Source organism: Myxocyprinus asiaticus, chromosome 20 (assembly GCF_019703515.2).
Source record: "Myxocyprinus asiaticus isolate MX2 ecotype Aquarium Trade chromosome 20, UBuf_Myxa_2, whole genome shotgun sequence".
Lineage (NCBI taxonomy): Eukaryota > Metazoa > Chordata > Actinopteri > Cypriniformes > Catostomidae > Myxocyprinus > Myxocyprinus asiaticus.
In genome coordinates, this window is record NC_059363.1 from 30,074,630 (window position 1) to 30,088,971 (window position 14,342).

At 38.2% G+C, this 14,342-nt stretch overlaps 1 protein-coding gene across 2 annotated transcripts in view; it reads left to right on the top strand.

The window, feature by feature from the left end:
* The window catches only part of LOC127411302 (mitotic deacetylase-associated SANT domain protein-like), a 54,725-nt gene that overhangs the window by 9,160 nt on the left and 31,223 nt on the right, over window positions 1-14,342 (top strand). For both annotated transcript variants that reach the window (XM_051646780.1, XM_051646781.1), the window contains exon 2: window positions 9,682-11,521. In XM_051646780.1, the coding sequence (XP_051502740.1) occupies window positions 10,037-11,521 (1,485 nt within the window). In that variant the 5' untranslated portion in view covers window positions 9,682-10,036. The remainder of the gene's footprint in view (window positions 1-9,681; window positions 11,522-14,342) is intronic.

Sequence of the window (14,342 nt, forward strand, 5' to 3'; positions counted from 1 at the left end):
CTTTGAAAGCCAATTTATTGTACGTGATTATGGATTGATCTTAATGGCATATAGATGTGTTTGCAGCATCAGATCTGTGTTATGACACTTCCAGGAGTGCCAACACAAATATCTCTTACCATGCTCATCGACAAGTGCACGGAGAACAAATGAATGGCTACTCTTTGTGATTAATTTAATCATGGTAGACATCCGTTTATTTATTAAAGTTGCTTTTACACACCATTCAAAATAATAGTCGGCAGTCACGGAATTAGTCCACAATACAAAAAACATATCATTTCTGTGCACAAAGATGTTTTAAATTAAAAATAAATACACAACACTAGGAGAAAAGCATCAGTGTGCTTTTTTGGAACACTAACAGCCCGATTCTATAAATTGTTTAGCTTACTTTTGAAAAAATGGCGGCAAAATTCCCTGTATTAAATTATATAAATTACCAAACAAAAAAAAAAAAGTATATTTTTAGACCTATATATACCTTTTCTTTACACAAACTTAAATTAGCCTTACCCTGTTCTGTAGACAAAAAAGTCATCTGAATGACATTCTCAGAATGTTCTTCACTTTTTTTCAAGACTAAACTATCAGAACTATTCGTCCAATGCTGAGTTCACTTTCAGAAAACGAGCTTTTGAACATTTTAAAATGTTTAAATATTTTAAATCTAACCCTCTACCTCGGATCGCATTTGCTGAGCTTCTTCAGAAAATGTAAATTGCATTATGACTAAAATTAATTTTAGATGACAATCAAGTTCAGTTGGTCGTTAAAAGTTGCTGGCAATGCTTTAGATGATTGTTCAAAATAGCCTATTGAATATCAGGAATGTATCATATGTAAACCCTGATATTACACCGCATACATTTTTTTTTTTTTTTTTTTAATAGCTGTGCACACAGCATATACACATCGATGGATGGTCCTTATACGAAGGCCGAAAGTTTCCCCACAACTTGGTGCAGGTTGCCAGCTTGAACAGGGCCATGATGATTGGCTTTCGGGTCGGAACCGGTGGCAACCTGTGATAGGCGCAACATCAGGATCAATATTACAGTCCTATCAGAAGGGCAACTGTTCCCTTTTGATTGCAATTCCTCCTCTTCTGATTGCATTTATTTGTGAAATTAAAATGACAGTAAGCTGGTTAATTTCAATGAATCGTCTCAATACTCTCCCCATTTACCAAAACATCGGACGAAAAAAATTAGGGACATCTGGGAGGCGAATTAGCGATAAACACACATTTCTGTATGGAAACGGCTTAAGGGCAGATTTCTTTTGCGCTAAACCAAAACTTATGCGACAAAGTGTTTTTTTAGGCATGACGACATCACGCACACCATTTTTATTGATTAAAAGGCCATTTGAATGGAAACAGGCAGAAGACGGCAAATTTAGCAAAATTTGTTTTACGCATTTGCACTTAGTCGATAACAAAATAGAACGAAAAGTGGATGGAAACTAGGCTAATGAGTCATACAGTTGAGATAAAGAACTGCTCTCAGGCTGTGACTGGGTTTTTTGGCAGTATGCTGACATATCCATTTGTGTACCACGTCGGGTTCCACTTCTGTCAGCCAAGAACAGAAAGCTGAGGCTGCAGTGGGCCTACCATCTGTGTACCTCAGCAGAGATCGAGATTCATCAGACCAGGCTATGTTTTTCCAGTCTTTAACTGTCCAGTTTTTGTTAGCTTGTGCCCACTGCAGCCTCTGCTTTCTGTTCATTTCTGAAAGAAGTGGATCCCGACGTGATCTTTTGCTGTTGTAGCTCATCCTCCTCAAGGTTTGACATGTTGTGCATTCTGAGATGCTATTCTGCTCACTACAATTGTACAGAGGGGTTATTTGAGTTTCCGTATCATTACTGTCAGCTCTAACCTGTCTGGCCATTCTCCGTTGACCTCTCTCATCAACAAGGCGTTTCCTTCTGCAGAACTGCCACTCACTGAATGTTTTTTGTTTTTGGCACCATTCTGAGTAAATTCTAGAGACTGTTGTGTGTGAAAATCCCAGGAGATCAGCAGTTACAGAAATGGTGGTCATTCCACCACAATGGATTGAAACTCCTGAAGAGAAACAGTAAAGTATCTTATAGCAGTAGTAACTAGCATGCGGCAACCGACTACATATGTGCCCACAGTCAAATAAAGTATACTTTGAAAGGCTAGCGTTCGTGTCAAAAACGAACTATACTTCAGGCTTCACGGGGCTTTCACCTGTTTGTATATGGATCTATGCATAGAGATATAATTTCTTTACGTCTTTTGTAATGTGTTCTCGCTGCAAAATGCTTACTTGACATTTCAAAATTGCTTGACACCTTGTACCTCCAGAATAACCTTGTTATACATACACAGATGTAAACAAAAACTCTGTTTCAGTGGATTTTAATGTCAGAAATACAAGGAGAATTTGATACAAGTGTTTAGATGCTGGTCAGATGTCCAGATATCTGATATGTATCTGATTTAAAACCATACTTGGAAGTGGCTCAGATCAGATGCGAGAGAATCCCATTTTGTGCAGTTTTTCACCCAAAAATCTTTTTTTTTTTTTTTTTTTTTTTTTTTTTTTTTGTTTAACTAAATGCAGCCTTTCTCTTAGTTAGTTGTTATAAATGGTAAGAAGAGTCATAAGTTTCAGTCTGTAAAGTTTCATTAATACATGAGATATTGGGCTCTATTTTCCTGACAGTGCTAGGTGCAGTGCTACACGCAAATACAACCTTGTGCTGCGTTTTATCAAATTTTTGTGAAAGCGCTAATTTGAAGTGCAATTTTCTTACCTGTGCAATGTGCAAGTTGGCTTGGTTGGGATTACTTGCGCTATCTTTGGGCTTATGTGTGCAAATTGTGGGTGTGTTGTATGGTAATGAAGTGGCGCAAATCGCAATTTGCTGTTTTCCTGAGAAATAGGTCATTGCACTAAGACGTCCTAGAGCACCATCTATTCTCGGCGTAAAGTCTAAACTCAGTTCCAGCTTAATTTCTCCCCATAGCTCCACACACCGTCTGACTGTTGTGACACATTAAATCACGTATACTTAAATTTTTATTGTATCTTAGTTCGTTGTTTAATTCGTTTTTACATCTGTTTTTACATCAGTCTGAACAGCGAGTCAGAATTACTACTTCAATGACTCTTTAAAATGGACACCTTAATATTTATACACTTAATTCATACACGTTTAAAACACCGGCATATTCATCTGAATTACAGAATGTCTAAAGTGTAAATTCCTGAATGCTTAATTATTTGCCAATAACTCACCCTCCAGTGGCCGCCGTGTCATGCTTTGAGTGCTGAGCAAGCACTCATTTATTAGAGTAGCAGTGTATGTATGTGTGATTGTGTGTGCAGCAATTAAAAAAAGATAATTGAGACAATACCACACGCTTTGCATGATCACAGATTTAAGATGAAGATCGGCCAATTTAGATCGGCGGCAGATTGATTGCTGCACCACTTCTTTGCATGTGCTATTTTGCCGACCCACTATCACCTAAGACTTAGTGCATGCTTGCACGAAATTACCAAATCTTCGTGGCCATGTCCACTGACTTTGTGTTTATGATATGTCACATAGCACTGCGCTTAAGATGTAGCAGTCTTAAAATAGGGCCCATTGTCTCAATTATGGGACTGCAATAAGAATAATGCTACATTGTGTTAAAATGCATAATAAGAATTAATAATTTATCTAAATAAATAATTTGGTTATGTATGCACATAACAGATAACACTATGTAACACAATTTTTGTTCCTGTGTAGTAAGTGTTATTTCCTAATTGCTTATGCCTCAAAAGTATAGAAAATGGCTATTATTCCCCACAAACTTTGCTTTTGTGACCAGGACAGTGATATTTTGAAATTTACCTATTTCCAGTGAGAAAACGGGCGAATGTGTCTTCGTTTACATAAAGTCAGAAAAAAACAACATATGAATCCAAAATCCTCCTTTATCTGTGGTCCGACGAAGACACCGGCTTTGACCTTTGCCTCAGACAGCTTAGGGAAGAGGTCTTGAAGGTACTGGAAGGCTGCTGACTCCTTATCTAGAGCTCAGACAAATTGTTTCTTAAAGCCCAATTTGATGTGCAGTGGTGGCTTCAGCACCTTCCGGGGGTCCACCAGTGGCTCCCACTTGAAGTTGTTCCTTTCCGCAGAGAACTCGGTCCGCTGTGACCAATCCCGCCTGTGGTAGTGTGCCTTGGTGTCCCTGCTGTCTCAAAGGCAAAGATAGCAGAGAAACTTGGTAAAGCCGCCTTGGAGACCCATCAGGAATGCCACCATTTTGAAGTCTCCTATGACCTCCCAGCCATACTCCTCATACTTCAAGGTCTTGATGCTGTTGTAATCCTCTTTGAGGTGCACCGAGTGAGCCAGGGGAAGAGACGGATACTTGTTACCATTATGGACCAGCACGGCTTTGAATATTACTTTAGTATAAATACATGTTAATTTGGATTCATATGTTGTTTTTTTCTGACGTTATGTGAACGAAAAGACACATTCAGCCGTTTTCTCATTGGAAATAGGTAAATTTCAAAATATCACTGTCCTGGTCACAAAAGCAAAGTTTGTGGGGAATAATAGCCATTTTCTATACTTCTGAGGCATAAGCAATTAGGAAATAACACTTACTACCCAGGAAAAAAAAAAAAAAAAACATTTGTTACACAGTGTAATATATACACTTGCGGCCAAAAGTTTGGAATAATGTGTAGATTTTGCTCTTATGGAAAGAAATTGGTACTTTTCACCAAAGTGGAATTCAACTGATCACAATGTATAGTCAGGACATTAATAACGTGAAAAATTACTATTACAGTTTGAATTTTTTTTTTCAGAACTTCTTAAACTACTTCAAAGAGTTCTCATCAAAATAATCCTCCACGTGCAGCAATGACAGCTTTGCAGATCCTTGACATTCTAGCTGTCAGTTTGTCCAGATACTCGGGTGACACTTCACCCCACGCTTCCTGTAGCACTTGCCACAGATGTAACTGTCTTGTCGGGCACTTCTCACACACCTTACAGTCTAGCTGATCCCACAAAAGCTCAGTGGGGTTAAGATCTATAACACTCTATCCAATTATCTGTTGTCCAATGTCTGTGTTTTTTTGTCCACTTTAACCTTTACTTTTTGATCTTCTGTTTCAAAAGTGGCTTTTTCTTTGCAATTCTTCGCATAAGGCCTGCACTCCTGAGTCTCCTCTTTACTGTTGTACATGAAACTGGTGTTGAGCAGGTAGAATTCAATGAAGCTGTCAGCTGAGGACATGTGAGGCGTCTGTTTCTCAAACTAGAGACTCTGATGTACTTATCCTCTTGTTTAGTTGTACATCTGGCCTTCCACATCTCTTTCTGTCCTTGTTAGAGCCAGTTGTCCTTCATCTTTGAAGACTGTAGTGTACACCTTTGTATGAAATCTTCAGTTTTTTGGCAATTTCAAGCATTGTATAGCCTTCATTCCTCAAAACAATGATTGACTGACGAGTTTCTAGAGAAAGCTGTTTCTTTTTTGTCATTTTTGACCTAATATTGACCTTAAGACATGCCAGTCTGTTGCATACTGTGGCAACTCAAAAACAAACACAAAGACAATGTTAAGCTTCATTTAACGAACCAAATAGCTTTCAGCTGTGTTTGATATAATGGCAAGTGATTTTCTAGTACCAAATTAGCAATTTAGCATGATTACTCATGCTAAAATTCATATTTGATCAAATATGACTTTTTATAAATAGTGATGGTGCTGTTTATTACATCAGTAATGTCCTGACTATGCATGTGTGATCACTTGAATGCCACTTTGGTGAATTATAGTACCAATTTCCTTCCGAAATAGCAAAATCTGTACATTATTCCAAACTTTTGGCCATCAGTGTAAACTTTGCATTACTAAGCATTACAATGACTCAGTTGGGACATTTAGATTTCTAAGGTTATAGACAAAAATTTTAATGGTCAATATAAATACTGTATATTTTCATATTTCAGCACAATCATCAGGTAGAGTGTATTGCTTCAATTTATGCAGTTTCTCTTTTGTTTTCATGCAGACATGTTTCCCATTTAACAAATTTATGCACACTTATGCTTGAATTCACTGTTTCAAGTGGCAGATTATTTATTTATTTAAATGGGGATTTGGTTGCTAATGCTATGCATGCCTAGACAACACTTCAGACCTCCATGATTTATGAAGGTACAAGTTAATGGCACGCTTATTGATTTTAAAGTTAATATTTGGGTGCTGATGTGAACTATGGGGGGAATCACCTTAAAATGCCTCTATCATTGTGAAACTGAGCTAGTACATTTTCACACCCTCTGTAGGATTGTGTGCAACTGTACAGCTTCTGCTCTTACTCACTCTCACTCTTTCTCTCTCTGCACAAACCAGAAACAATGATTTGTGGAAATGTGCACACTTTCCCCCAACTCCTTAACTTTCTCACATATGTGCAGGGTTGGGAGGGTTACTTTTGAAATGTATTCCACTACAGATTACAGAATACATGCTGTAAAATGTCATTTGTAACATATTTCTTTAGATTACTCAAGGTCAGTAACGTATTCTAAATACTTTGGATTACTTCTTCAGCACTGGTAGATTTTTTTCACTTGTTTTAACTATAAAAACTCTGCCAGTACAGTAAGACAAAACTCACATGTTAAAAATACAGTCTCTGAAAAACCTAAATATCTTATGCAGTGTTGTTTCTAAAACAAGATAAATCAAATTGATCTTGTTTTAAGGATTTTTAGATATTTTTACAGAAAAACAATACAAAAATTATCAAGAATAAGATTTTTGCCCTAATATCAAAGGTTTTACTAGAAAAAAAAGAAAAAAAAAGAAAATATGATCCAACGTGAATTTTGTTTTGATAAAAAAATATGATCGTGTCTGGTAACGTGCATGTAAAATGGCTAGAAATAGCATATTAGCTTGGCGTAAAGCTGACAATTTGCACAAGGTTTATTTCTATTTAACTTACTTCAGACTTCTCTATGTGCTCGTATGAATGTAACACATCATAAGAAAGTGTTTCACCGCTGTTCAAATGCACTTTGGATCGCATCATTTATATGGATAAATGTTTTCCATCTGAAAGGACTAAATATTAAATGAAACAATTGACAATAAAATGCAAAGTAATCTCTTCAGTAATCAAAATACTTTTTGAATGTGTCTGTATTCTAATTACTAATGATTTAAATTGTAACTGTAGTGGAATACAGTTACTTATATTTTGTATTTTAAATACGTAATCCCGTTACATGTATTTCGTTACTCCCCAATCCTGCGTATGTGTTAGGAGTGTAATGGTTCTAATTTATCACGGTTTAAGGGTCACAGTTTTGGCATGGTTCAGTATTTGCTTTGTTAAAAAAAAAAAATATATATATATATATATATTACTGCCAAATCCAAAGAATAGTCTATTTGGTAAACCACTTCAACAGGTTTGCCCTTAAATAACAATCATTGCTTTACAACAGTAACCATAGTTTAACCACGGCATTTGTAGTAAAGTCATAGTAACCACAATATAAACATGGTTACTGTCATGGTTACAATATATAGTAAAATCATGGTTGTTTTATAGAAACTACAGTATTACTGTTATAAAACCATGGTTAATTGTATCAGAACCATGATTTCTGCTCAGAAAACCATGGTGACAGCACTCATGGTTGCTACAGTATTATTAGAGTAAAACCATGGTTAATATTTACTCAACTAAAAAACCCCAATATTTTCTCTAATTACTAAATCAAAATTTGAACTTAATACCTGCACTAATACGCTACATACATCAGCATAAAGTGCACTTCAAACTCATCTCAACATATTCAATATTTGGAAGCTGTACATCACTATAAAAGGAATAACCTTGCTATTAAAATGCATACGAGAAGGGATGTTGTGATAATGCTGCTTGAGTATTTTAATCATATGTGGAAATCCCACATTAACACCCCAAGCACTTTAGTTATTGTGTCATGTCTGTCAGAATTAGCACCTGAGTGCCTGCTTAAAAATGGAAGGGAGTGTGTGCAGTTTTGGCTCACCTGCGGCTCTTTCCCTGGGTGATGTTGGCGAAAATGATTAATCATGTATCAATGTATTAGTATAACGGCATCTTAATGCCATTAATCAAAGCGCATTATTGATGTTCGTGATAGCATACAGCCGTGCAAGGAAACAGGAAGAACTTGTGTGCACGTTTTAAACAAACCCTCATGCGCACTATTGACATGTATTACCAGTATACAGCACTCGTGTCGAGCGACGCCTGCAAACAGTGCCTGTTTTGTAAATGTCTTTTGAACATCGCTGTTGTAATTAACTGCAAAAAGAAAATGTTCATAGAAAGGAGAAACGCATGGGGCTTCTCTATCAGCGTTTCGTTTTCTCCACTTGCCATTTTCAACTGCACACAACGCTTGCAAAACAGTGATGTCATCAAGGTGACCCACGTAAAACACAGTTGGAGCATATCCATTCAGGTGCATTAGCGGAGGTTGTAACTGCTTTGTTTGATGCTTTGTTTTCTTGACCAAAACTTGTGCTCGAGATGCGTCGTTAAACGTGAGGTGAACTGACCATGGTGCCGATGCTTCCCGAACCGTGGGTGGCGAACCGTACGGTTCGTTTTTTTTTTTTTAACAAGAACCGTTACACCCCTAATATTTGTCATGTTGGTTGCTAAGATTAATCAGTTATTTCCTGTGCAAACATTGCATCATGAACAGACTACCCTGAATGCGATATGTGTTCAAAATACTTTTAGCTCCCCAGCCCTAAACAATCCACCTTTCCCTTTCAAATCCTTTCTTTAGGGCCCCATTCATGAAATTTCTGAAACAGCCATTTTAGCTGAACACCACATTAACCCTTTTGCACGTACGATCAAACCGGTTTGATTACACAAGGATGGGATCAGATGCGTATGATCAAACCAGTGTGATCTGCATTCGTGCTGCTGTTTACAAGCAAAAGAGGGACTGAACCAATTGTCATGATGAACCAGCTGCTCAAATAGTCTTTTCAGCATCACAGTATATTTATTTGTATATGACAAATTAACTTTCAAACAATCGCTAAATAAAAGTATAAAGCTGTTACCATCAGAGCGCACTGTTTTGATGCAGCGCTGCGGCCATGTTTTTTGACGTCAAAGAATATACAAACTAGTCAGTCCACTCGAGCCTTCTTCCATTCCGTCCGTCACAACCACTTCCGGCTGGGAAAGTGGAAGGGCTAGTTTTTTAGAACCTTCTATGCTTCTCCTTTTGTATGCTTCTATGAAGAGATGACTCCGAATCCCATCTTGCATTGCAAAAAAAATATGGCGGCGCGCATAGCCTGCAAGCGCAATCGCATCTAATCTATCATAATCAATCATTATAAATATCTAAAAACTACATTTATATTTTATATATAATCTGACCTTCAGTGCAACTGCTGTGATATAATCTGTCCTTCAGTGCATCTGATGTGAAGTGTAAGGTAAGATTTGTTGTAATTATAGCATGCATTAAAGAACTCGTGCTGGGAGATCCGCCATTACAGGAGAAACTCACGTGCAAAAAGATAAAACCGCAAGTGCTGACTTTGATGGCTAACCATAATATTTTTGACCATTTTCTCTTCAGGTTGTCTCCTATGAATGAGCAAAAAGCTAACCAAAAGCCTTCTCAACCCAACTTGATGTCCCAGGATCTGAGCAATTAGCATTGAAGCAAAAAGCAAATAGACATGCTTGAGCCACACCGTACTCCAAGTTATTTCTGCATAAGAGATGCTGCAGTTTTGTTTTTTAAAGCTCACCTGTATTCCTACCATGTTGAGTAGGTTTGGATGACCGTTAACTTGCATAAAACTTGTCAAGGGCCAGAGTGATACTCCAAGACATTTCATTATACCAGAGGGAACTTTGTGTGGTTTGGGTGTTTGAACTATTGTTTACTTCCTTACCACCCACTCCAACCATCCCATGTATCTTTATTCATGAAAGTCATGAGTTTGCAGCCTCAACAGAAACCGAACTCAAAGAGGACCGGAAAGCGCATCACTTTCTTTAACGATCAGGGTGTGGCAATGAAAGAGGCCTCTCAGCATTCAGAGGCCTCGCCATACTATGGCATTGGGGTCACTCCCTCTGGGCCAGGCCATTATGACGGTAGGGGTGTGGAAAGCTCCAATGCAGAAGCACCACATATGTACCTCAATTCTGTCATTTTTAGCCCAGAGAAGGGTGATCAAAGCCGTGGGCACTACCAACAGACGATGCCCATGAAGTGGGCACATCAAGACCCATCTTTGCAGCCTCAGCAGAGACCAAACAATTGGTCACAAGGTGTGACAGCTTGGCCCCAGAACTTTGCCCCTTACTTTGGGTCGCAGACTGTTTTTGCAAAGCAGATTCATGAGAGCATGGCAATACAACAACAGCAGCAGCAACCTGAGCCATCTACCATTAGGGCAACTGAAAAACAGGGGGCTAATATGAGCGAAGAGGGCTTCAAGGATTCCCCCAAAACCAGCCGGAGCATGGAGTGGAAGCAGCTGCAAAATTTTCAGCAGACGCAAAAGCCTGGAATGTTGAATCCACAGCAGCACGGACAATCCACCACTGAGAATTCTGTGCTGCAACCCTTTCAGTTAGCTTTTGGACAGCCCAAGCAGAACTTGGTAGCAGGTTACTATCAGGTCGTTCAGGGCAATCGGACCTTGCCAAATTTGAATTACAGTACACAGATGAATTCCCAACATCACTTTCAACAACTGCAGCAACAGGAGCAACAGCAAAAACTTCAGATGCGGCGACAGATAATGCTTCAGCAGCAGCAGCAACAACAACTGGAACGGCAGATACAGCAACAGGAGCTTCAGCGTCAAAAACTGCCTCGGCAAGCACCACAATCACAGCCATTACAGCCACAAACACAGCAAATACAGCCTCCACAACAGCAAGTGCAACAACAGCATATGCAACAAATCCAACAGCAACTGGACTTGATGCAACAGCAACAAAAATCTGAACAACCTCATCAGAGCCAACATGTAGTGGACAATTACTCTGATGGGCAGAAGCTACATGCCCCCTCACTTGATCAGCATCATCCTCTGTTAAAAGGACAGTCCCAAGAGACTACTGATCCTCTGTCAACACAGTGTCAGGATTCTGTACCCCCTACAGTTTCTCATCAATCCATCGAGACCCAACCGCCTGGGCCCCGAAGATCACGTCGGCTTTCTAAAGAGGGTGGAGGCCCTACCTCAGATAACCCGTTTGTCATGCCAACTGATCATCATACTCAAGGCTCTCAGAATGGAGCTTCTGAGACCAATGTCACACAAGACATCAGGGCCGCTCCAACAGGTGTAATCCAGAGCACACGGCGCAAGAGGAGGGTATCACAAGAGGTCAACCTGGAAACCTTGGCTCAGAAGGCTTCGGAAAGGGAATCCCTTCCCTCACGTAGTATTAAGGTAGGTCGGCTGACAGGCATTTTTAGTCAAGTATGTAAGAGAAAAGAAATGACTTTCAAGCAAGTATTAATTCATTGATATATTTAGCATTTCAAAGGTAAATACTCATCCTTAGCAGTTAATCTGTGTTCTTACACCGATTGTGCTTTAATAAGCTGACAACGTTTGGTAAACGCATTAAATGGTTTTCCTAGGGCTGTCACGATTATGAAATTTGGCTGAAGATTAATTGTACAACAAATAATTGCGATTTATGACGATTAATTGTCTTATTTTGGGCTATGACGATTAATTGTCTCTTTAAGGGCTTTCACGATTGTCATATAAATTGTCATATTTATTAAGGTGTGCTTTTTTTTCTGCATGTGTGCTTCATACACCTTAAGTCATTTTTACATTTTAATTGAAATGTATAAATCAGATAATAAAATAGGGATATGTGATTTCCTTTTAAGGCTTTAAAAACTTGTTTTAAATATCAAAATATTCCTAAATACTTAAAATACTCTTTTTGGTCAATTTTACATTTACACTTACATTTAAACTCATATATTTGATAAAATTTTAACTAAAAAAATGAAATAATGTTTATATATATTTTAATAGATTTATATTCTATTTGTTATTATATTATGCCATATTAAAACATTTCTTTCTTAATTTCTTCACTTTCACACATTATTTTAATGCTCTGATTAAACCCACATGCCCTTATTTGTCATGAAGCAAATCCTTTGAGATTTCGTTTCATTATTTCATCACACCACAGAAATAGAGTAAGCGTGCGTCTCTTCCTCTGTCGGTGCATGTATAAACTAGGAACATTTGCCATTAAACAGTCATTTAAAGTGAAACTGGAGCGCTTTGCGTTCACTATCACAGTTTATACTATATTTTCGCGGGAGTTTGGCACGTGCCTCTGCTGACAGTGCACACATCAGTGTGAGTCCACGGTAAGGCTTAGTGACGCTCAGACTCGGAGTTCAAATGAATGACACCCAAACGCACCGTTCATGGCACTTATACAGTATTATCGCTTAAAATTCCCTTATTTGGGCATTAAAATGTGATTGGAATTAGAATGCTTGATCAGACGGTTATTTAATAATCGTGACAGGCCTAGGCTTTCATTTATCTGGGTTAGGTCATAAAAGGTTTATGCAAAAACCGATTGAGAATAATCAGATTATTTCAAGTCTCATGTTGCGTTGTTGGATTTTTTTAATAAACTGGGTTTGAGTATTGGTGAACAGGTAAACAGGCTCACTGTGACATAATTAATAATGATCTTTTTCTCAAGGGAAGTTGACATTTTAATGATTGCTTAATGGAATAGTTCACCCCAGAATTAAAAATTCTCATTATTTACTCACCCTCATGATATCCCAGGTATGTATGACTTTCTTTCTTCTGCAGAACACATTTGAAGAAAAATAGAAAAATTTCTCAGCTCATTAGGTCCTTAAAATGCAAGTGAATGGAGATTTCTTTTTTGAAGCGCCATAAATCACAGACAGTCAGCATAAACGTCATCCATACGACTCCAGCGGTTAAATTAATGTCTTCTAAAGCGATACGCTCACTTTTGGTGTGAAAAAAGATCAATATTTAAGTAATTTTTAACTAGAAACCATTGCTTCCATAGGCTTCATGAGAGGGTGGAGTCCAAGCGGTCTCTCGTGTGACGTATTCCATTGCCATGATCCTAGGGGTGAGCGATATGACAAATTTTATATCACGATATTACTAATTTTATATCACAATAATGATATATATCACAATATAGTAAAATTTTTCAACAACACAAAAAACAAACAAAAAAAACAATAAAAATTGGTTTATATATTAAATAACCATATTGTAATGCCTATTTTTTTTTTTCAACTCCAGTTATTGAAATAAATACCTTATAAACGAAAACTACTTCCTCTTATATAATTTTCTCTTTATTTGGAACTTGACAAACATAGTCACCAGCTGTTAAATTAATGTCTTCTAAAGCAACTCGATCGCTTTTGGTGCAAAAAAGATAATTATTTAAGTACTTCTTTAAATCATGCTTCCAGTCAGGAGTGGTTCGCGCGTGTGACGTAATCACATTGGCATTTGAAACACGCAAGAACTGATGGACACAGCCGGAAGAGCAGCGCTGTTTACAACTGTGTATTAGGAATGCTGTACAGTAGCTTTGTTGGTTTTGGTTTAGATCTGTATTTATCTGTTTCTTTGCTAACAATGGTGTGTTTGTGTGCTTATCCTGGATGTCTCAACCGAGAAGAGAATGTGAGATTACTTCTGTATCATGAAGGGGTGTGCGATATACCAGTAGACATGATAAACTTGAAGAAATGTGGCAACCGGTATACATTTTGGATTATCGTCTGTATCGCGGTAATGCAAAATCGCCACTGCGTGCAAGAAATGTGTACTACGTACGCGGTACACATTCTGTCTGAGAAATGGAGGAGGAAGGAGGAGCGGCTTTATGTGAGACTTGGAGAACTGAAGAAACATGGTTTTTCAGGTACTGACCATTTTTCGGCGGCCGCCCAAGCTAAATTTCGGGCAAATTCAATGACATTAATCTTGCGCTCTGAATATGCTTCTCATCAGACACATGCAGCTGTTTCACGTGATTTTCGCGCTCGCTATATCTGAAGCATGAAGCCCCATACACGCATGCAGCGACTTCCAGCGACAAAGCGACACAATCCCATTAATTTTCATTGAGAGCTGCCGACTTCTGGTGACACGAGCGACCTCTGGTGAATAAATGAGGCCGTGGCAAGAGACTCGACAAAGTTAAGAAAAGTTTAACTTT